Raw genomic sequence first — 23,682 nt, 5'->3', positions numbered from 1 at the left:
CCAACCAAAACTGCATCAGCTACTTAGGGTATGTCTACATTGCAATTAGACACCTGCGGCTGGTCTATGCCAGCTGTCTTAGGCTCGCGCTAAGGGGCTGTTTAGCTGCAGTGTAGACATTCAGGATCAGGCTGGAGACCGTACTCTAGGACCCCATGATGTAGGAAGATCCCAGAGGTTGGCTGAACGTCTATACCACAATTAAAAATCCCCTTAACCTGAGCCCAAGTCAGTGGCATGGACCAGTCGAGGGTGTGTAACTGCAGTGTAGACATACCCTTAGAGACAAACTATTGGTAGTACCAAAGTCAAGGACAGGTATATTAAAAATGGCCAAACTATGAAAACAACTGATCCAATTGTCATGGAGTTGGGGGAAACAAGAACTGATAAATGAAATTGTTTTTAATTGTTCACTTTATTAACGTAACTTCATAAGTAAAGTTTTATGAATGAAACAACATTCGTTTCTAAACCGGTTACCCCAATAACTGGCTAATTGACAATTAAGATGCTTGTTAAGATCCATAGCTGTTCAGCCAGTTGCTCTTGTAAATTTCACTGTCAATCCAATTCCTGCTTAAATCACTAAGGGCTGGTCCACACTAACCCCCCAGTTCGAACTAAGATACCCAACTTCAGCTACATGAATAATGTAGCTGAAGTCGAAGTATCTTGCTTCGAACTACAAGGTATTTACCTAATCACATCAGCCATACCATCAGGGGCTCGTTCACCTGCACATCTACCAATGTGATATATGCCATCATGTGCCAGCAATGCCCCTCTGCCATGTACATTGGCCAAACCGGACAGTCTCTACGCAAAAGAATTAATGGACACAAATCTGACATCAGGAATCAAAATACTCAAAAACCAGTGGGAGAACACTTTAACCTGTCTGGTCATTCAGTGACAGACCTGCGGGTGGCTATATTACAACAGAAAAACTTCAAAAACAGACTCCAACGAGAAACTGCTGAGCTAGAATTGATATGCAAACTAGACACAATCAACTCCGGTTTGAATAAGGACTGGGAATGGCTGAGCCATTACAGACATTGAATCTGTCTCCCCTTGTTAGTATTCTCACACTTGTTATCTAACTGTCTGTCTGTAGGTTTCAGAGTAGCAGCCGTGTTAGTCTGTATCCGCAAAAAGAAGAACAGGAGGACTTGTGGCACCTTAGAGACTAACAAATTTATTAGAGCATAAGCTTTCGTGGACTATAGCCCACTTCTTCGGATGCATATAGAATGGAACATATATTGAGGAGATATATATACACACATACAGAGAGCATAAACAGGTGGGAGTTGTCTTACCACCTCTGAGAGGCCAATTAATTAAGAGAAAAAAACTTTTGAAGTGATAATCAAGCTAGCCCAGCACAGACAGACAGTTAGATAACAAGTGTGAGAATACTTACAAGGGGAGATAGATTTCAACAGAAAAACTTCAAAAACAGACTCCAACGAGAAACTGCTGAGCTAGAATTGATATGCAAACTAGACACAATCAACTCCGGTTTAAATAAGGACTGGGAATGGTTGGGCCATTACAAACATTGAAATCTATCTCCCCTTGTAAGTATTCTCACACTTGTTATCTAACTGTCTGTCTGTGCTGGGCTAGCTTGATTATCACTTCAAAAGTTTTTTTCTCTTAATTAATTGGCCTCTCAGAGGTGGTAAGACAACTCCCACCTGTTTATGCTCTCTGTATGTGTGTATATATATCTCCTCAATATATGTTCCATTCTATATGCATCCGAAGAAGTGGGCTATAGTCCACGAAAGCTTATGCTCTAATAAATTTGTTAGTCTCTAAGGTGCCACAAGTCCTCCTGTTCTTCTGTCTGTCTGTACTAGGCTAGCTTGATTATCACTTCAAAAGTTTTTTTTTTTTTTTTTTTCTCTTAATTAATTGGCCTCTCAGAGGTGGTAAGACAACTCCCACCTGTTTATGCTCTCTGTATGTGTGTATATATATCTCCTCAATATATGTTCCATTCTATATGCATCCGAAGAAGTGGGCTGTAGTCCACGAAAGCTTATGCTCTAATAAATTTGTTAGTCTCTAAGGTGCCACAAGTCCTCCTGTTCTTCTTTTTAAGGTATTTACCGCGGGTCCACACGCGGCAGGCAGGCTCCCCCGTTGACTCCGCGTTCTCCTCTCGCGGAGCAGGAGTACCAGTGTCGACGGTGAGCACTTCCGGGATCGATTTATCGTGTCTAGACAAGACGCAATAAATCAATCCCAGAAGATCGATTGTTTACCGCCGAACCCAGAGGTAAGTATAGACGTACCCAAAGACTTGCACTGTTTCAGTATTGTAACTTCTGTTCACCATTCATTACACTTGTCTATATTGTAACTTCTGTTCACTGTTTGCCATATTGTAATTCAAACCCCATTTTAAAACGCTTACTCCATTTTGTAAGGGCTTGCTGTAACCTTTTTGCAAACCCTGCTGTAATCTTATTAGTTTAGTTTAGATGTGTGAATGAGGTATATATGGATGATGGAATCAACCTCCAGCCCCAGCCTGTCCTGATGAAATAGAGTTCAAACACCAAAGGCTGAAGATGCAGACAAGAGCCCTAACAAAGTAAAAAGAGTCCACCCCAAAAAGAGAAGAACAAAGGTACAATAGAAGTAAGATCAACACCAGGTCCCAGGCTGAAAGTCCCATCTGCAATTGACGCGTGATCAATCACCAAACCCAGAGGCAGGGTGACACAGCAAGACCTATAGACTCTGGATTCAAACTAAAGCCTACAAAAAGGATGGGTGAGATGGAAAACTTTGGAGGAGGGTAACATTCTGCTGCCAACATGGAAGGGCATCGGTGCACGCCCAACAGAGACCCAGCTCGTCCTTGTGCCCGGCTTTCCTGGCCAGTTAGTTGCCATAAGCTACAAACCCAAGCCACAGACTCAAGCTACGTTCAGGACTGGTAACTATGCAGCAGCTGCAGAACATCGGATGAGGGTGTGTGTGTAGATATTAGGTATACTGTGTGTGTATAAGAATTAAGATGTTATTGGTCATAAATCAAACTGTTATCATAATAAATGTGGCATCTTTGTCTTGCTCCCTAAAAAGATCCTGTGTAGTTTTGTCTGTATAACATGGCTTCCTGCATTTCACCATGACTCTTAGCTGGCCAGTAAAGCAGGTTTATTTAGACGACAGGAACAGTCCAAGACAGGTCTTGCAGGTACAGACAACAGGACCCCCTTAGTCAGGTCCATCTTGGGGGGCCAGGGGAGGCCAGGAGGTCCGTCTGGCCTCCCCTCCATTTTCCCAGCCAGCTGCAAACTGAAACTCTTCAACCCCTCCTCTCCCTTTGTTTCTTTTCCAGGCCAGGAGGTCACCTGATCTCTTTGTTCTCCAACACCTTCAATTGGCACCTTTGCAGAGGAGGGCCCAGGCCATTAGTTGCCAGGAGACAGGGTGTCGGCCATTCTCTGTGCAGACCCTTGCACACCCCTGCCCTCTAGGGCTCTGCAACAATCGCACACCCTTATCCCACCACCCTGATACTTAAGAAATGCATAGGGGAAACTGAGGCACCCACACAGTATTCAGAGAAAACATTAAGAACATTCCCACTTCGTCACGCCAATCTCCTATGTTACTATCAATGTAGGAAAAAATTATTCTTCAAATGAGATATGGTATGGCCTACAAATCGAGGGGTGAAATTCTGGCTCCACTGAATTCAGTGGCAAAGTTCCCATTGACTTCAATGGAGCCTAGAAGTTTAAGGCCAACCATACATACAAATATTCAGAATCCCCAAATTATGTACAAAATGAAAGGCAAATTGGCATAAAAGCCCCCTTATTCTTATGGTTATGAACACTGTCAACATATCTGGTGTCCAGGACAACTCCTCTCTTACCTCCAAGAGGGACATCTTGATGTTGGGTCTTATCTTTTCTCCATTCTGAGACAACATCTAGGATGGCATTGAAATGAAAGTCCATGCGCTTATCTATAGTGGGGTCAGTTATCCTTCCACCTTCTTGGATCAAATCACATCTCTCCCCTAGTTTGTGCATTTTAATGCCAAGCTTCAAAAGAAAGTTAAAAATGAATATGAGTAAAATTTCTATGGGGAAAACTTCACTTTCTAAGCTGCTCAAGTACATTTAAAAAAGACGGGTAAATCCTTAGGAATAAGGCACTGTTGCTAATATGGAGATTTTGCACACTTTAAACAACTGGTCAGGTTAGCCATGAATCTCAACCTCTTAAAATAATACAAAAATTTAGTTCCGAATGGAACCTGAAACTCAGCAGTTAAACCAAGCCTATGACTTTTAAGAAACAATACATCAAAGGCAGTACAAAAATCCAAGGATTAGGAAATGGTAAAACTAGAAAGTCGCACACTTTGTTGCTTCTGTAGGCAGAGTGCATTGCACACAGCAGGAGCTCCTTCCCTTCCTCCACATATATCCCACAAACTCTGTGTCCCACCCTTCCATCCCAGTCTATTTCAGAGACTAACTGCAACCTCTTGGCCCCTTCCCTCATGCCAGGGGCTTTGTGTATCCTCCATGCTGCTGAGTCTGCCAACCAGAAGCCAGGAGCTCTGTGTGTCCACCATTTGCCCCTTCCAGTTTTCACCAATATCAATATAGTTCTGCCCATAGAGGACTAAAACATTCCCCAAATGTTCTGGAATTGATCAGATGTTCAATAATTCAATAATTATTGCATTATAGACAGAAAGACAGACAGAGGGATGCCATTGAGTTGAGTGTTAAACCTGGCCAGCTGTCAATATTTTTTTTTAAAAAGTCACACAAAGAGTTGACATGTTTCAAAGAGTCCAAGTGAAACAGTTACTTGGAGATGTAGCACAAATTCTTTTCAGTGCACTTTTACCTAGTCAAAGATATGGCCTAAGATTTCCCCATTCTACCCACTTATTCTGTGAGACCCTGGGCTGCTTCCCACTGCAGGTCTCTTTTCAAAATACAGTTCTATTTTTAAAAAAGTAAAAAATACCCTCAATAAATGATCACACGCTATTACTCAACATATGAGCTCCCTCTGGGTATTCAGAAGCCATTCTCACTTTTCTGATTAAAATAAGGTTTTGCTATTTTTCCCCGTTATTCTTCCCAGTGGCATAGAGCATTGGACAATTACAGGAAAATGACCTGGATTTTCCCCTGGTCTCCAGCAGACTAGTTAGCTAAGTTCCACTTGCAAAAACTCAGCCTGGGATCTGAACATAAAGCTGCTTTGCAGTTTGCAATGTTAGCAGTTAAAAAACACCTTTTTACGGTAGCCTATGTGAATTTCATCTGGAAGTCAATGAGAGAAAATATACATGAATCCCCACAATGCCACAAAACCACACATTAAGGTCAGTTGGAGCTTACAGTTGAAAACTACTGCCAACTCCAGTTTAAGGGAGTATCTATACTACAACCACCAAGCTGCTGGGGACCGTTACAACATTATCTGCAGTTACAGGCAAAAACATGGCTTCTTCTTGCAGCTGGTGCCTAGCCATTTTTATTTTAGCAATGTGCCTGACACTGTGCTAAAACCCTGCTGTGTCCAAGGCTGTAGCACTAATCAAAGACATGGTTATCACACAGATGTCACTTAAAAGGCAGAATTATGTTTTAAATCACTTCAACCAGGTCATAAATTGCATCACCAGATGTGGTTGTTATTGCAATACAGATGGGCCCTAAAGTTCTCAAACTTGATAAACTCTTATGCTTTACAGACTGACCATTTCTCCATATATGTATTAGTACTACTAAGAATGGTTATGAAAGTGATGTTTTTCTATGGAGGTCAATTTGGTTGCTACGAGTTAGAATAGCATTTCATCAGAATCTCTTGTTCTCACCCATTAAGTTGAGAACTTTCTCTATTAACTTGGTTCACCTAAGAGGTGGGACTACAGATACTTTGAGCAGAATATATCTGAGCTAGTTATTTTTTCACCTCCTTTCCTGAATCAAAGTGGACGATAATTTCATTTGAATTGTGTGCTGCAAGATCTTCAATTAAAAATTTGCACTCAGAAAACACTTTGTCTTTTGCTTTATTTATAGTTAAAACATGGCATAGATCAAACTTAACTGTATTTAAAGAGCTATTCAAGAGAATAAATATATATATAGTACTCTATCTGAAAGGTAGTAGTCGAAACCAAGAATTTTTTTCTATTCTTTAGAATTCATAAAGGGCTTAAATGTATCAGGGAAATAATTACAATCATAAATAAGAGCAGCCTTACCACAAGGAATTCTATTGTGAGGGATCATTTGGTTTGATTGGGGTTTGTGTTGGGTTTTTTTTGTTTTTTTTTTTTTTAAGATGACTAATGTTAAAATGGAGATATTTTAAAGAAACAAATTATTTTAAGGTTAGCTCAATCATTGCTCTGATTATAAGAGGCTGACCCACCTAATTCTTGGAAAGAAACTTTTATATTCAGAAATATGAACTCATGTGGAGCAAAATCATGGCACTCACATATATATACACATGTCTATATGGCTTTGTAATTAGACCACTTTCACTGACAATAATGCATAACAATTGCAGGGAAGAAACCCACTTGCTCACACATTAGTGCTATCGGGTTGTTGACACAGCCATTCACAATCTGTGCTCCTTTTCCTACAGTGACTCCTTTGAAAGTCCTATCGTCCCACACACGCCCGCCAATTCTGTCTTTCGCTTCTAGCACAATGACCTGTAACACAAATATAGCTTAGGAAGTTGTCAGAGAAGATATTTTAAAAACACTTATCTAGGCTCCAGGATAAAGACAAAATTAAGCTGCTTAGTTATGTTATTGAGCTTAATACTTTACTTTGTTGATAAATGGACACTAATGGAGCAGACCTTCTATTCATGTTTCTCATATTGTAATTTTAAAGTTACTTTAAAGTTACACACAGTTATAAAACAAAGGCTCATTTAAACTTTAGCCAAAATTAATACCTTAATAAAATTAGGCTTGCGCATATTATCATTTCCTTTTTTCAACATCTACAAGGTGAAAAAACTTCCAATTTTTCAGGTTTAGGGAAAGGTGCTCCAGTTGTCCAAGTCAATATATGTTGACCTTTTGCTGCTTCTTTTAAAATACATTTAATGTACATTTCCTATACTGAAAATACATATTTTCTAAAGGGATAAGCAATATTTTCAATTAAAACTGTTTTTGCTGTTTGATATTAATATAATTCATTGCAAAATACATTTCTGCATGACTGACACAATGCACATGGAGGACAACATGCATTCCTGATTCAGCAATCATGGAATGGGCTGAAAATGGGGCAGAATTCCAGCCTTCTGGATTGTGACGCTGTGCATAAGAAAGGTGACCATTTATATCACTGTTGTTACTCTGTTACACAATTTCCATAAGTCTTGCACAAAGTGTATTATATAAGGTGTCAATGGAAAAAAGTTACAATCTGTCACATATGATTATCCTGATTAAATCCACTTAGGATCTTTGTATCCAAAATTACGAATATTGGTCATGTATTTGTATCTCCAATATGTGTATTGTTCCTGGGTGACACCCTCCAGATAGATTTACATCAGGGTTAGACAGCTATGTGTTGATGGCCCATTAAGGACACAGCTCACAATGGGTCATTGAAGAAATTCATCCTGCCCAGTAAGCCTTTCCTGTGGACATCTTGGAAAGAATATGGCAAATAGCTGCATGAGTCAGCAAATCATGTGAGAACATGTGACCCTGGACTCCATCTTGGGACAGAAAATTTCCATGCACATGGCAAAGGATATAAGACACCTGAGACACCTCCATGTTGCCTCTTTCCTGCTCTAATTCCTTGGACTGTGGATTTATAACTAAAAGGAGTATCTTGAACTCTGGATTGAGGCCCTTCCAATCTTTTGGAAGTTACCAGAGAGACTTTTGCAAGCCAGCAATCTATTCCATCACTGCTACAAACTTGATATAAGGACTTTGCAATCGTTTGTATGTATATGATCTATTAACCTTTATAACTCTCTTTTCTTCTATTAATAAATCCTTAGTTTGTTTACTAAGGATTGACTAACAGCATGATATTTGGGTAGGATCTCAGATACATCCTGATCTGGGGTAAGTATCTGATCCTTTGGGATCAGTAAGAACCTCACATATGCTGAAATAGGTTTTCAATAATCTCTCACTATATTAGACTTTGTTGTCTGGATGGGAGCCAAGGACTGGAATGCCCAAAGGAGACTGTTTGGCTTCCGGTTAACCAGTGTGGTACTGCAGAAGCTTTTTTGTTACTGGCTTGGGGAATCTAATTATAGAGTAAACCACCAGCTTTGGGGATTGTCTGCCTTATTTCTTGGGGTCTGCCCTGAGTGTGGCCTTCTCAGTGTGGCCCATCCAGGCATCTGGTCACAAGGATTTTCAAAAGAAATCAAGGAACTAGGTGCTCAACTCCCACTCAATCTCCAATCCTGCAAACATTTAGACATGGAAGTATTTCCACTGATTTTAATGGGACTACTCATGTGTGCAAAGTATTGCAGAATCAAGATGAATGCGGGAAGAGGGATACAATTAAATATATGTAATTTATGTACACTTGTTTATTAGAAATAGATTGGGTCAATTATTTTTAATTCTGGTAAAGTTAATTTTTCCTTATTATTTACATTGTGATAGCGCCTAAGAACCACAGTCAAGGATCAGGGGCCCTCTGTCCTGGACACTGTTCTCATATGTCATTTTTAAAAATAGTATGTAAAATACATACTAAATGTACTGCTGTTTTGCTTTATTGTTTGACCTGAACTAAAACAACCAACAGATATTACCTAACCTAATTAAACCCTAGATTTTGTACATTTATTGGGCTCTTCTATGGAGGCATCTGTATTAGAAATATTATTTTTCCACTACTGAGGACAGGTTTCTAAATCCTATGAAGTAGGAGGTCTGCTATTTGTATGTGTTGAAAAAAAATTAATTGATTCTAAAACTTCTTACCTTAATTCCAAAGTTGTGCAGTTGTCTTGCAGCTGCTAATCCTGCTGGACCAGCCCCAACAATAATGACAGATTTCTTTTTTGTTTTAAAAAAGAGAGAGAGAAGGAAAGTAGCAAATGTTCTTATAGAAGAAATCAGTCGATGCAAAACCAAAAATCAATCATTGCACATTATGGGTGACATCTGTGCTCCCACTGATTTCAGTGGTGTGGGATAAGGCCTGTGTCCTCTAAAATAGTCAATGATAACTTTGAAAGGCATGATTTGTTAGGGTTCATTTAGAGTCCACGGAAGGCCAGTTACTGCTTTGGGGATACTAACTGGTTTATTTGAGGCCTTTAAAAGCAGATGTCTCAATTTACTTCGACTAAAACAGTGCTGATAAAAAGTCAAGCAAGTTAAATGACATAGATCAAACGTACCATGTATCTTGTACGAATCTTTGGTCACAAAAGCCGTTAAATAATGAAAACTAGTTTAAAATACACACACACACTTTTCATTTACATGTAGCATAAAATTGTACTTGTTTGTATTTCTAGGAGATATGCCCTTACAGCACATATTCATTTTTGAAATACATTTCAGTGTTGTGTCACACAAATTGACAGTCATATACAAGTACCCATTGATCACAGTTCTTGAAGGGGGGAAATGGATCAGCGTCCATGTCACGCTCCTTGTCAGTACCTGGGCCGGGCCGGGGAAGCTAATGATCCAACCAGCAGACCAAATTCGGTGATGAATCCTGGTCATGTGCCACCTGAGGCATGTTGTGCATACACTAAGAAGAAGACAGTTCTTGAAAGCCATGTTTTCTAGCCTGGGTAAACGGGGGTGAATTACTATGCTAGGACGTGGAGGAAAGCAGAGTGTATACCATGGGTTTATAAAACAGGTTACAACGTAGTTCATCCCTGTCTACAATGGCCACGGAAACCATAGGCCTGATGCGCCCACTGAAGTCAATGGGAGTTAACACTTTGCTAGCAAGAGCTAAGCTAGGTTTAAACATGATCCTTGTTAATATGGTTGGAATTACAGATTGAAACAAGAGCCCAAACATGAAAACAGAAATTAAGCAGCAGCATATTCTATCTACTAATTAATATTATGGCTACCTACATTGTGATATTCTTTGGGAAGAAGATGTTGGTCAGGACTGACTGACAAAATCCCTGTATTAATCAGCCCTTTTCTTGCCATAAAATAAAGTATCCTCTCCATCTCTTGCACACAGCGAATACGCACAAGCCCCCGCACAATGATGCGATGAGTACATTTGTGAGGGGTAAGAGCTTCCTGCATTTTGGAAAACAAAAATAAAATAAAGACATGTTCATACAAAGTGTTCCATGCTTTCCCAGGCTTAAAACATATTTCAACTGTAATTCAGATGCTGAAGTCTAACCTCTAATCAAACAGGTTTCTAAGAGAGATTAACAAAGAGTAAAGTTCAATTTTGTATGCCAGCCAACTGCAGGAAGAGAATCTCTAGACCATTTGATTCTTCCAATTCTCCCATAACCAAACAGAGCGAATTAACACAGAACAAATGAGATAAGAGTACAATGGACCTCAGCTACATCCATGATGCCTGTCAAGTACATTTAGATATTGCAGCGATGCTAGATATTCAAGCTTTTCCACTGAATGCCTTTGGATCCATCCAGTAGAGGCCTGTGCAAGTTGTACGCTACTCCAGCCAAAGTAAAAAGAGGATCATATTCAAAAATCTTGTATTAAGAGACCTAAATCGAGAAGTCTTAGTTTTGAGAAAACCAATAGGGCTTCTGCTCTCATTTATATTCCTATAAATCAGGAGTAACTCCAGTGAAGATAACTGAGTTAAATCAGTACAAACAAAGAGAGACTCAAACCCACAACCATGTCTGGGGTCACTTGTGCCCCTGCAGATACACTAGAAGGTGACTGGGAGACTCCTATTCTCTACATAGTGTTTGTGTTGCAAATAACATGGTCAATCTGGACTACATTTCTAAAATGCTAGCTTTGATGTTCTACTTTTCCTCCTTAGTCATCCTCAGCTATAGTTTTGTCATGAGCCTGTTCTCATGCTTACCCAGGTATCAGTAGTTACCTAACATTCACATAAACAAAAAGTACTGAACTGCTCTAAAAAGCCATTTAGAAATATTCTGAACTTGCCCTTTACCAAGCTTGTACAGGGCTTTCATCTTAAAGTTGGAATGTTTCAAAAACATTTGCAGATCACTTTAAAGGAAGTTTCTTGGCATTATTAAGTATAAGCAATTTTTTTGTTTAGTGCTGTTTTTTATTTATTTATTTACTTACAATTTTTTAAAGTGCAATTACTTTGTCTAATGAAGATTCTTCATAGAACACAGACTCCGTGAGGGCTCTTCTGCCCATACTTCTTGGAGGCAGTGCCTAAGAGCACATTATTTGAAAATATAAAAGTATACCATTAACTCTCAGCCTTGCTTACTTTGCAATTTGTGTACCACAAAGACAGGATGAGGTTTCTCAAAGCTAGGTACATGGTAGGATCTCGTGAATATTCTGGGAACTCATAGAGCTCATCTAATTCCATGACATCTGGTCTCACACAAAGTGCTTTACCACATTCATTGGGCTGGTAGAAGGGCTGGAAGTATCTGTTCATCCCTGAAATGGAATAAAGACAGGCCATGAATCAGTTGTACTCTGCTGTATCGACTAGTCCGTTCCTGGCCACTCTAAGATCATACACTGAGCATGCCCAATGACCATCCTCTGGGTGGTAATGAGGAAGTCCTCAAACCTCTGACAACTCTAAGGATTGTCTCAAGTTTTCACTGCTTTATTCCCTCCTCCACTCTCCAAGTCCTGCAATGCAGACATCATCCTTCCAGCTGAAGAGATCTGGATCTATCCAGGTTAGAGGGGTTTTTTGGCTTTCTGGGTAACACACCCAGATGGGACAAATGGATGCAGTAGAAGGAATCAAGACCAATAGATGTTCTAGTCTGACATTCATATAATTCTTTGTTCTCTCTGAAATAAAACATCACCTTGAAATGCAGAATACATTGAAGAAGAGTAAGTTGCTAGACAGTCTCTGACATCAGCCCCTGTCTGGGGCTGTAGCCCTTGGGCTTCGGCTTTGGTCCCCCTGCCTGGGGTGAGAGGGCTCGGGCCTTAGCCCCCTCACCTGGGGCGGGTTCAGGCTTTGGTCCCCCCTCCTGGGGTCCTGTAGTAATTTTTATTGTCAGAAGGGGATCGCAGTACAATGAAGTTTGAAGAACAGGAGTACTTGTGGCACCTTAGAGACTAACAAATTTAAGTACTCCTGTTCTTTTTACGGATACAGACTAACACGGCTGCTACTCTGAAATGAAGTTTGAGAATCCCTGAAACAGACACAGAAACAGCCCTTACCAGCTACATTAGGTGCACTCTTTATGTGCTCTAACTTCACAGGGTTGGATTCACCAAGTAATCGGTTAGTGCTGGTACAGGAGGGACTCATGCCTACGCAGTCTGGATAGTACGCAGAGAGCAAAGGAGCTGCCACACTGTCTTTAAGCAAAGGAGGGAGGATGAGCATGGAGTACCACCAATGGTCTGAAACCTCAGCAACTCTCTGGATGGAGGAGAGAAGGCAGAAGAGAACAAGCATCAATACTCTGAACACATTTTTCCATTTTACCCCTCAAAACTCAGATCTGAGAGCACTAAAAGCACCAGCCCCAGAGACAAGACAGTTTTCTTCCCTTTCTCTCTCTCCTGTGCCTGACTTAGAAAGCCTGAACTGTTGCCATGTACAGCAGAAATGAAGCTGCCAAGAGTCACAAACACAGCATCCATTTTGCAAGCTAAAAAAAAAAAAAATGAGAAATACTCATCCAGATTAGGCATTTTTAATTGTTTCTGATTCAAAACAGCTGAATTTAGCTGTCTTAAGAGGCTTATGGCAATACATAATTGATCAGTTTCATTTACATTCTTCCCTCCCTGCGACAATGAACCTTGTCTTGCAGATCTATAGTTAAAATGCAAAACAAATACATATCAAAAAGCTTAAATATATAGGCAAGCTCATACAAGTGTTAACAAGAATTAACCTAAACAAATTGTGTGGCATAAAGGAACTGTTCATACACCTGCCAACTTTGGTTTATTGCACATGATGTTTTGCAGAGAAACTGCAATGCACTGTCACCATGCCATTCATGATGGCATCCCATCTAACCAAAATCTAATGCCACACTTCAAAACAGTCAAACCTTTGTAATAATTGGGAAAAATTACAGTTTATTTTTTCACATACTTAGGAAGACAGTTTACGAAACAGGACACCAGCCTGAAAGAAAATGGAGATCCCAAAAACCCCCCAGGGAATTTTCTGCCCAAATCTGGATGGTTAGTGCAGGCACTGTATGCCATTTTTGCCCAATCAGACCCTAGAATCAGGAGTAGACCTAGAATCAGGGCCTTAAGTCAGAGACTATGAGAACCACATGAACATTTATACTAAGAGGGAAGAAAGATTAGAAGGTTGAAGGGCCAGCCCTTCCCCATTATTAAAATAGATCCTCCTCCAGATGAGGCATATGCAATCTCAATTCCTGAGGCTGAAACGCACACATGCCAAAAGACGACGCTGCAGTTGTGATCTCTGGCCAAGAAAGGGGAAAAAACACACCTACCCCATTCCCATGTTTTAATCCCATTTTTACACTATACAGCAAATGAACAGCCATGTACAGGCAACTCACCAGATCCTCAGGCATCGAACACTGGTCCGAGCCCTCAATCTGAAAGAGAAATTTAACTATCTAAAGCCACACAAGAATATTACATAAAAGAAGCAATCAGACTCTGGTACAACTCCTTTAGATTTAAAAATGTATTTAAAAAAAAAAAAAAGAGAGTGCTCTATTTTAATCTTTCATAGCACAGATAATTACCATATGGTAGTATTTTAGTTTTTTTTTTTTTTTTTTTTTTTTTTTTTTAAACAGTACATATTAAAAAATACTAAAAAGCCAAACACCACAGATAAAGTTACTGCTGATTGAACTGAATGGCCTTGGCTATCTAATGATCTCACATTAACATATACATAGCTGGGGGGTTGAGTGGAAACAGAAAGGCATTTCGGCTTACACTGCATTTCAGTGCTCAGCAATCCAGATACTTGCCTCTTCACATATGCATGTATCTGCAGCATTGTACAAACATTCAATAAAATCACTTCCTGTGCATGCACAGTATACTACTTTCATATGCATACTAAAGGCACCTGTCCTCAATGAGAACTATGTCAATAGCAAGTTAACTGTTTGTTTGAATAGCAATTTCAGAAATATCTAAAAGGGTCTCAGCAGGTGAAAAAAGTGTTTCATGTTAAAATTCCACAAAACAAAAAACAGCCAGATGTAATTTTATCAGATATTCCAGGAAGATTCCATGAGAAAATTCTCTTGACCAAAGAATTAAAGGATGAACTACTGGCCCCACTGACATCAATAGCGCCAGAATTTCACCTTAAATGTTTGAAAGCAGACTCGCGACAAAAGTCCTTCCTCAACCATAACTGTAGTACTGCTAGTAAGATACTGCAATGACTTTTAGGAGTTTACTATCTTCCTATTAAATCTGAATCCTTTCATTTCAGTTGTCAAGCTCAGATGCACATTAAAAAACTAAAAAAAGAGCTATTGGACATTTTCAGATGTTTTGACTAGTAAAAAAAAAAAAAAAAAAAAATCAAACCGAAAAAGGATATTGGAAAGACACATATATTTTGGAAGCAGCAACTTTCATGGAGACTGATCTCTTAGCATTTTGAAACATGATTTTACAACTAATTGCATGGGCGTTTCAACAAATGATGTTTTGGATATTGCACTTTCACTCTCATGAGGGAAACATTTAAATTGCTGTAGAATACAAACTATACAGCTCCTAAGATATTCAACTCATCATTCTAACAAATATAAATGTTAAAATAAAAAAATAAGCAAAGTTAATGACTATAACAAAAGAACCACCTTAGCTGCAGCTTAAGTAGGGACAAACAGTGTTGCTGTTACCTTAGTAGAATTGTTTAGTTTCATACCACATCGGTACGTTTTTGCTATTTGCGATGTCAGTTGGATTTCCTTTGTCAGCTGACGCCATTTCCCACACTCTGGTTTTGTGCACTGCACCTAGAAGTAAAAAACAAACATGTTTTAACTTGAGCTTGATCTATAATCTGAGTCAATTACATGATGCAACAAACACCAGCAAAGGAACGTGATAGGAAATCTACTTTGGGACCATAACTAATGGGTAGGTAAGAAGGAAGATGCGAGGGAGTTGTTAAATACATTATTCACATAAGGTGAAATTCATCCTCATGCAGAGGACCAGTACAAGGGTTATGCACAGTTTAAGCCTACTTACTCCCTATGGGTTTATGCAGATGGCCAGGACAAGGCCTATGAGCCACCTAAGCCCAAAGGGTGTAAATAAGACTTAAGCTGCGCATAGACTTTGTGCTGGTCATCTGCATGAGGATGAATTTCACTCATAGGACTTAATTCTATGATGTATTGAGCACACAATTCCCACTTATTTCATTGGGGTTTGAAAGTATGCGGTACGTCTCAGGATTAAATCTATATTGTCCATTGCTGCCTGAACTCTCCCTTCCGTTCCACCCCCATCCAGTGAAGGTATACTCCCTTCCCATTCATTTTACTCACCCTCTGTTCCCTTATGGCTGGTTTTCTCCCTCTCTCTCCATTTTCCCTAGTGTTACCATCCTCTTCACCATCACCACCTGTCCACTCCTGACATCTGCTTCCATCTGAACTACATCCTAAATGCTTCCTGCTGCCTCAATAATTAGACTGAGAAATAGAGTATTGCAGAGAGAGCACTTAGCCAAGGATTGGGAAAGATTTCTGACAGTGGAGAAACTGATCAGGATTATTATCCGGAGTCTGCCTTATCCCGTCTTCCTAATACCAGAAATCCTCCTAGAGTCCCAGAGCAGAACCTGCTACTTGATCTACAAACAAACAAACAAACAAACAAACAAACCCCACTATATTCCTTACCCAGTAAGGAAGCTGTTGATCAGCCATGAAAGCTTTAGGACTGGGCTCACTTTTACCATTACTGGTCCAAATCCTTTTCCAAGCAGTGTATTTCTCATAACCATCTTTATGACTAAGAAGAAAGTTAAAGTAAATGGCAAGCAGTTAGCAGGTGAGCTGGTCCAGTCTATTTTAAAGAACAATACTTATTCCAAAAAATCATGTTTAAAAAGAGAGAGACAGACAGACAGACACACACAAGGCTGAGGATAGCACTTCTTTAAAGAAACAAATGTGATAGCAATCAGGGAAGTGTGTAGGCCTACATTTCCTTTCGATAATAAATACCGGGGCTAATATGCAAGGTCGAGGTGAACTACAGCTCAGCACATTACTGACTAGAAGGACTAACATGGCAGTTAACTTTGAGCGTCAAATTATTTCACTGATTTGGGATACTTTGAATCTGAAAGGCACTTTGTAAAACCAAATTCCTACCACCCTCATTTGATTTACTCCAAGTGCACTTACTTAAGTAAAAATTGGGCTTGCTTATAATTAGGCTTGGTAGAATTCAAGTCTTTTTTTTTTTTGTAATTTTGACAAATAATATCAATGTTTATTAAGTACTTTTTTCTATTTGTATTAGTTTAAATTTTCACAGTTGTGGGAAATTATAGGAGGGTCCGACAATAATTAATTAATGCCAGCAGACACTGAGATTCAAAAAAGTTAAAGCTTTATAACTTGACAATTTGTGTTTTAACATCTCATGTCAAAATATACAAAGTAAATATCCTTTAAATCAAACTCTAACAAGTTCTCAAGCAGCATGTGTCTTACTTTGCCTATCTGTAAATTCTGATGCTCATTGACGGAAACAGTTTTTCATCGATTTGTGTGGGCATGGTGAAATTGATATTTACTAACATTTACCAATAAAAATCTAATTCTTCTAAGACTACAGTGTATCTTTAAAAATAAAGAAGTTTTTGAATTATTTTCCAAAAGAACAGCTTCACAACTCATTACTTGTTGGTTTTGTTCTGTTTATTTACACTCTTTTCAAAAAGCCCTGAACATTTTTTTAACAAGTCACAGAAGAACTGACATGCAGCTCAGATTGCCACTTTTTGGTTGATGGATGGCCCACACATCAGCTGCAGTTTGTGTAACTTACACTCAGCAGTCTCCAAGTCTCACTTCAAAATAAAGTCAGTAGAGAGGAGAAAGTTTAAAATATTTGTTTCAATAAATGAGACTTCACATTTTTAATATCCAGTCAATCTCTCCAGGACTTCTGTAAACAAGACATGGTCTCAGTAAGTATACCTTCGATAATAGTGATCAAAACACTCATTGCAGAAATGTTCCCCACAGGAGAGATGATACCATCTAGATGTGTAGCCATTTTTAGCACACCTAGGACACAAGAAAACATGTAGATTGCATTATGACACTTAAAAAAAAAATCCCATGGACTCGGCTTCATTTTAGAATTTAAAGAAATGTTAAGACCAGGGCATTGGAGAAGAGAGTTTGATACTCTGCTGTTTCTTTTTATGTTTGTACAGTGCTTTGCACAATGGGCACTGGTCTCTAAGCACTACAGTAACAAAAGTAGTAATAAAAATAATCATTAAAAAATAGTTTTAACTGTATCAAAGATCTCATATTTCATCGCGAGCAATACAAGATGCAAAGGTGGCAAAATGTATGTCATGTACAGTTTTATAACTGCTCTGAGATTGCAGCAGCTTCTCTTTAGTATGGTCAATTGGGCATGCCCTGAGCCAGATCTCAGAGGAGGTTGCTGAATATTGATAATTATGACTCTTATTTATACTGTAGCAACACCCGTTTACCTACACACAGGAAAACTCAGTCCCAGTCTCAAGGAGCTTACAATTAAAAAAAAAAAAAAAAAAAGCAAGCATGGGACATTTTCTTCTCAAAGCCCAAATTCATAGGTTGATTAAACCATAAATATAGAATGACTTGCTGCTAGGTCTAGGTCTGTGTATATGAAATATCTATTGTCCAATTATTTTCAATTATATAAAATTACTGACTTGGTTGCTATTTTAACCTAAGACAAAAAATCTATATAATTACACATTGCAAGTGTTCATTCTCTTTTATTGTCACATATATATAAGGATTACATTTATTTGACAAAGCAATTAATCCTGTACTCCTTATTCAAGCAACAATCCCAATAAAGTCAATTAAATATTCCTCTAAAATTAAAATTATGTGGTGGCAAAGCACAATGGTGTCTGAGCTGGCTAGCCATGAAATGGCCTAATTTCCAATAAGTGATCATATGGAAGTATTTTTAAAAAATAACACCAACAAAATAAGACTTAAAAATGATTAAAATGCCTTAATTGCCTCCTGAATACCAACATTTGAAATCACTTTCCATGGCTTCCTGGGTATCAAAAGTCCCATATGCCACGTACTCAGTTGCCAAAACTTCCAGCTTTCCTGTGACAACTTTTATAATGCAGAAATTCCCTCTCAATATAAAACGATGCAATACATACACAATTTAAAACTTGGAGGCAGCATAAAATAATTGTATATCATGGTCAAATTAATAGCACAACATTATACTGGGAGGGGACATTGCCACATACATTTAGAGTAACATGGCTGCATATTATAAACCCTGCCGATATAGTAATGCTTTACTTCCGCATACCTCTAAATTCAGAATGTTAAAATAAAAAAGTACTCATATAAAAGCTGAACAGGAAGTTAGTCCTGAGTGAAAACAGGATGTTATTAAGAAAATAGTTTTGTAAGGCTTCGGAGCCAATCCCGCAGACTCAGCACATTAACGAGAGATTACAGAACACTGTAACAATACAGAAGTAGTATAGGATAGTATATGATGGTTTCATTTTGTGTTTTGATAGGGAAGCTCTTCTGTGTATGTTTCATAAATACGCCATTAATTCCACAAAAACAAAATTTGTTTTCTGGCACAACAGACATGCTGCATTGACAACGCTTATCTTTGAGAAACATTATTGGCAAAACACTGCAAAAAGTCATCTGCAAGAGATGCTGTTTGTGATGATTCACAAGTACTACAACCAGCATTACACTAGTACCTCTCAGTTTTGCCTGTAGATTTAAGAGATTTTGTCAAAAACATAGGTATGTAAGTACAGAAAGACAAACCTTTCAGCAGCACTTGCAAAGCAAACAGGACATGTTGCAGTGCACCCTGCTTTTTCACATTTTCTATATTTCTTCTCTGATGCGTCATCATCATCCTCTGCTGCTTCAGCTGCCTTCTTCTTCACCTAATAAAGCATAGTTAGAATTGAACTCTCATGGGATCTGTGACTGGAAATGACAATGGCGCTGAATTTTCTACAGTGCAACACCCAAAGGTTCCTTTGGTTCATAATTCAGAGCACAGCAATGACTGGCTAAAATAATATAAATCAGATCTTTGGAATCCATAGCAGCATGGGACAACTTGACAACTGTCAAGGAAGGTCACTTTTAAAGATCCAACAATCTTAGCAATGTCCATTTAAGTTAAAGGACTCTTGATTTAGTCTTTTAACTGACACTCTTAAAGAATTTATAAAGCAGGACTTCCAGTTTAAATTAATGGATCCCAGTGTTTCTAGCACCATCACTCCAATCTCTCATTAAAATTCCGTTATTGCACAGAACCAATCAATGTTAATATACATTAATAAAGATATTGTCATCGGCTCCTAAAATTTATCAATTAATTTTTAAAATAACAAAACTCCAATACAGAACCATCCTCCTGGTCATTCTGGGCATTGTGTGTCCAATTTGTATGGTCTATCTAGGCCTCAATCCTGCCAACTACTCTGTATGGATGTACCCCAAAGACCCATTTACTTTATTTTCAAAATACAGCCAGTAATTATTCAAACAGTTTTACTACTACAAGTGGAAGAATTCCAAATGGTCTGACCCACCCCACCCCACCCCCATGGAGGTGGAGCCCATTGCAACATCAGGGCCTTTGCCTAAATTTACATCTCTGTCTTGTCCAATACTTTATAAGTGCCCCCTTCCTGTCTTTTTCTGGAGTTGTAAAATGCTCTCACCTTCTCTTTGGACAATTCCAAATACTTCTCCTCTGTTTGTGGTAACTGGGTGTAACCCTTTTGGACAGTACAGCGGAGTCCTTTTATAATAAATGTTTAAACAAATACATACTCCAATAATAATTTCTATGTAGCTTTAAATATATCATTTTTAACACTTAAGTACCTGTCTCCCAGAACTCCTCAAAGGAAGGTTATCTGGAGACTGGTCCAAAGAAGATGACTTTTTTTTTGTTCGTACCCTTCCAGTTGACATTGTCTTATAGGATCTGCAAAATGAAGTTAGAAGATTGTTAAGTAATATTACAAAATGGTTTGGTTTGAGAGAGTGAACTAATTTGATATTACATGAACCTTCACCACCACCACCACATTGGTCAGAGCTAGTTAGTCAAGCTACGTTCAGTCATATCCATTAATGAAAAAAGAAAAGAAAAAGTGGGTGGGCAGGAAAGAGGAACAGTACCTTTATTTTAAACTAAGCTCAATGTGAACATATAAGAGCAGATCCTCAAATAGTGTAATTCAGCAGAGGGATGGTCTTACTTAGGCATTACTTAATCCTACCTCAGCACAGGGGGATTGACTAGATGACCTGTTGAGGTCACTTCCAGACCTTCATTTCTATAGCTGTATTGATTTCATTGGACTTAATCTGATTTGCACCACCTGAAGACTTAGCTGATAATTATAGTTCAAAAAGTGAATAAGCATAAGCTCATAATGCAAGCCTTACACTGTTACTCTCAGTGACACTGGTCCGACCTATTGATTTATGGGGAGGGCTGAGGAATTTGGATTGTATAGCAACTTTTAACATAATGTATTTGAACTCTTATTTAATCTAAAGTCAAGGACAAATTAAACGTATTCCGAGACTTGCCCACCTTGCATACATATGAACGTACTTGTTCATTTGGAGTCTAGACAATTGTAGTTGCATTGTAATTATATGTAGTTATGATACTTCATAAGTTACCAGTAAATGTATTGTAGCATACATTATAAAAATAATAGTCTTAGTAACTTGAGGCTTCACTATAATTCTCCCTGATTAAATCTTTGATTGGAAGTGGGGAAGAAACCACCATTTATTGCACACGTTATAAGGTGAGCAGATCTTGGTGTATAAAAACATGCTGCAAAAGATTTAAAAATATGCTATGTCTTTTTCTCCAGTGAGTGAAGTACAAACATGAGAGAACACAGAAAAAGAAAAAGATACAAAGGGGAAGCGATACCACAGAAAGATATCTATATTAATCCACTGAACCGAGAACTCAGTCTGTATTATTGAGATATAAAAGTGACAATCAACTATAATCCTATGCAGTTCATAATATATATACTTGTGAGCCTTTCCAATAATCAATCACTGCCATTTCTACATCTACCCTTTTTATGTTATATCTTATTATTATGAGGCACTAATTGCCACTGAAATGCTCATAGCAATTTCCTTTTGGGAAGGCATTTAAGGCGTAGGTATGTCTACACTGCCCATGTTACAGTGCTGCCGCTCTCCTGGCGATAAAAAACAAAACAAAAACCAAATGGGGGTGGTAGCTTTATCGCTGGGTAAGCGCTGTGTATACTGGCGCTTTTCAGCCCTAAAACTTTTGTCACTCGGGGGGTGTTTTTTCACACCCCTGAACAACTAAAATTTTAGCACTGAAAGTAGCAGAATAGAAAGTTTAGTTAGACAACAGGAAGAGATAATAGGTGTTCATACAATGAGATTTATTTATTACCAAGTGGACGTGATGTGATCAACTAAACCAACACAGTGACCTCACCCTGAGGTGAAAGGATTAGACTGAAGTGGGGGAAAAAAAATCACACTAAGATATCTGTGTAAATGAAAACGGAAAGGGAACGGAGTTTAGACAAACCAACATATTACCTCCTTTTGTTTATGTAGCTAACCTAATTAATTAGAATAAGATCAATAGAAGCATGGTGATCTGTAGTGTATTGAATAAAGAACAATGTCACCACACCACAGATGTACTGAACTGGGTAACATCTCACCTGCATATAGAAAAACACAGTCTGTATTGTATGGGGCTTTTCCTAGGGATGCACACACCTCTCTGTGACATGGTGCTATTTTTTCCTGCAACCTGCTTTCAGGAGTGGGGTGTAACTTGTATATCCTTTGTAAGTCTTACTTGGTAACAAAGTGTAATTCCTTAGCAGAGCAGCTTTTGCCGTACGTGGCTAGACATGTCTGTTTATAAACTATATTATCCAGAAGAAAAATTACCAATATATATTGAGTTTGGTGAACCTGACTTGAATTGGGTATTTGACTATTACCAGCTGGACAACTGCTGACTAGTGGACCAGAAGAGACAAAGAGAAAAGAAGGTAATTATTTCTGTATACAGGGTCACAGACATGGAGAAGAAGGATGCAGTTATCCTCTGCCATTTAGGGCACAGATAACCCTTCACACCTGAAGAGTACAAGGTCACTGTTACAGAATGGCTGGCATATTTATCTGTTTAGATGTATAGAGAACTTGCATTTCTGGTTAAACAGTCTGCTTATTGGATCCTGCCAGTGGTGAATTTTTATTTTTTTTTAAGTGAGTAAGCTATCCTAAACTCCTATTCCCCAATGAGAAGTGGGTAAACTCTGTTTACCCACATTTACCCTCAGCTACACTACTGGATCCGGGAGGGATGGGGGGAAAATCCCCCACCCCAAAAAAAACAAAATCTTCATTTCCAGTAGCAAGTTGTTCTATTATTCTATGCTAGACTTTACATGTATCTTATTATTATTAATAGTAGCTTTTTGGCTGCTAAAGTAACCCTGAAAGGGAGACATTTATGATACATTAAAAATGTCACATGATGTGACAAAATGTGTTACATATTACTACATGGGAAAATATTTCAGAGTTTAAACATACAGTGACAACTAAGTCATCTGAATGACATTAATATGGTAAGATTTTGGATAATCAAAAATTTTACATACATGTACATATTTAAATGTATCCATTTTAAAATAAACTATTTAGGGAAAACATTCAAATGGAGTTTTAACTAAAACATGTCAACAAAACCATTTAACAGAATATTTCAACCCATTAACCATAAAATGGTAAAAATCACATAAAATTAGCATATTTAACATTTTATGTCATTATCTGCAAGTACCTTGCAAGAAAAGTCCCCTTTTAGACACAGGACAACATAAGCAGCTGTAAGGCAATGTGTCAAGGGTCACCACCGCAGCTGGGGATAGCCAGGTTGAGGTTCCTCTTCTAAATATTGGGGTCCCGCAGGCTCCAAAAGAATCCCGAAGCTACAGAGCACAGGTGGGAACTTCAAGAAGAGAAATCTATCTATGCTCTGCAGGAGCTGGTTTCTGCTCACCTTGGATCCAAATCACCCAGGAGCTGGATATTAAATTAATGTGTCCGAAGCACTTCCAACCAGAGCTGCAATAAAGAGAAACTATGGTAAGGTCAAGCGATAGACTC

General features: G+C 38.5%; 1 protein-coding gene across 4 annotated transcripts in view; it reads right to left on the bottom strand.

The window, feature by feature from the left end:
* Positions 1–23,682, bottom strand: part of KDM1B (lysine demethylase 1B) — a 39,687-nt gene that overhangs the window by 15,335 nt on the left and 670 nt on the right. For 2 of the 4 annotated variants that reach the window (XM_042860498.2, XM_005302866.4), the window contains exons 2-14: positions 23,357–23,640; positions 20,353–20,455; positions 19,270–19,394; positions 17,410–17,499; positions 16,099–16,210; positions 15,085–15,201; positions 13,765–13,803; positions 12,425–12,629; positions 11,493–11,671; positions 10,148–10,324; positions 9,023–9,097; positions 6,605–6,742; positions 3,911–4,082 (exon numbers count right to left, since the gene is read on the bottom strand). In XM_042860498.2, coding sequence (XP_042716432.2) covers positions 3,911–4,082; positions 6,605–6,742; positions 9,023–9,097; positions 10,148–10,324; positions 11,493–11,671; positions 12,425–12,629; positions 13,765–13,803; positions 15,085–15,201; positions 16,099–16,210; positions 17,410–17,499; positions 19,270–19,394; positions 20,353–20,442 — 1,519 coding nt within the window. In that variant the 5' untranslated portion in view covers positions 20,443–20,455; positions 23,357–23,640. The remainder of the gene's footprint in view (positions 1–3,910; positions 4,083–6,604; positions 6,743–9,022; positions 9,098–10,147; positions 10,325–11,492; positions 11,672–12,424; positions 12,630–13,764; positions 13,804–15,084; positions 15,202–16,098; positions 16,211–17,409; positions 17,500–19,269; positions 19,395–20,352; positions 20,456–23,356; positions 23,641–23,682) is intronic. The other 2 variants (XM_042860500.2, XM_042860499.2) reach the window with 1 other exon arrangement.

The sequence above is a fragment of the Chrysemys picta genome, chromosome 2 (assembly GCF_011386835.1).
Source record: "Chrysemys picta bellii isolate R12L10 chromosome 2, ASM1138683v2, whole genome shotgun sequence".
In the NCBI taxonomy this organism is placed as follows: domain Eukaryota; kingdom Metazoa; phylum Chordata; order Testudines; family Emydidae; genus Chrysemys; species Chrysemys picta.
Note: the sequence above shows the minus strand (reverse complement) of the source record. Positions and strands in the feature narration are given on the sequence as shown.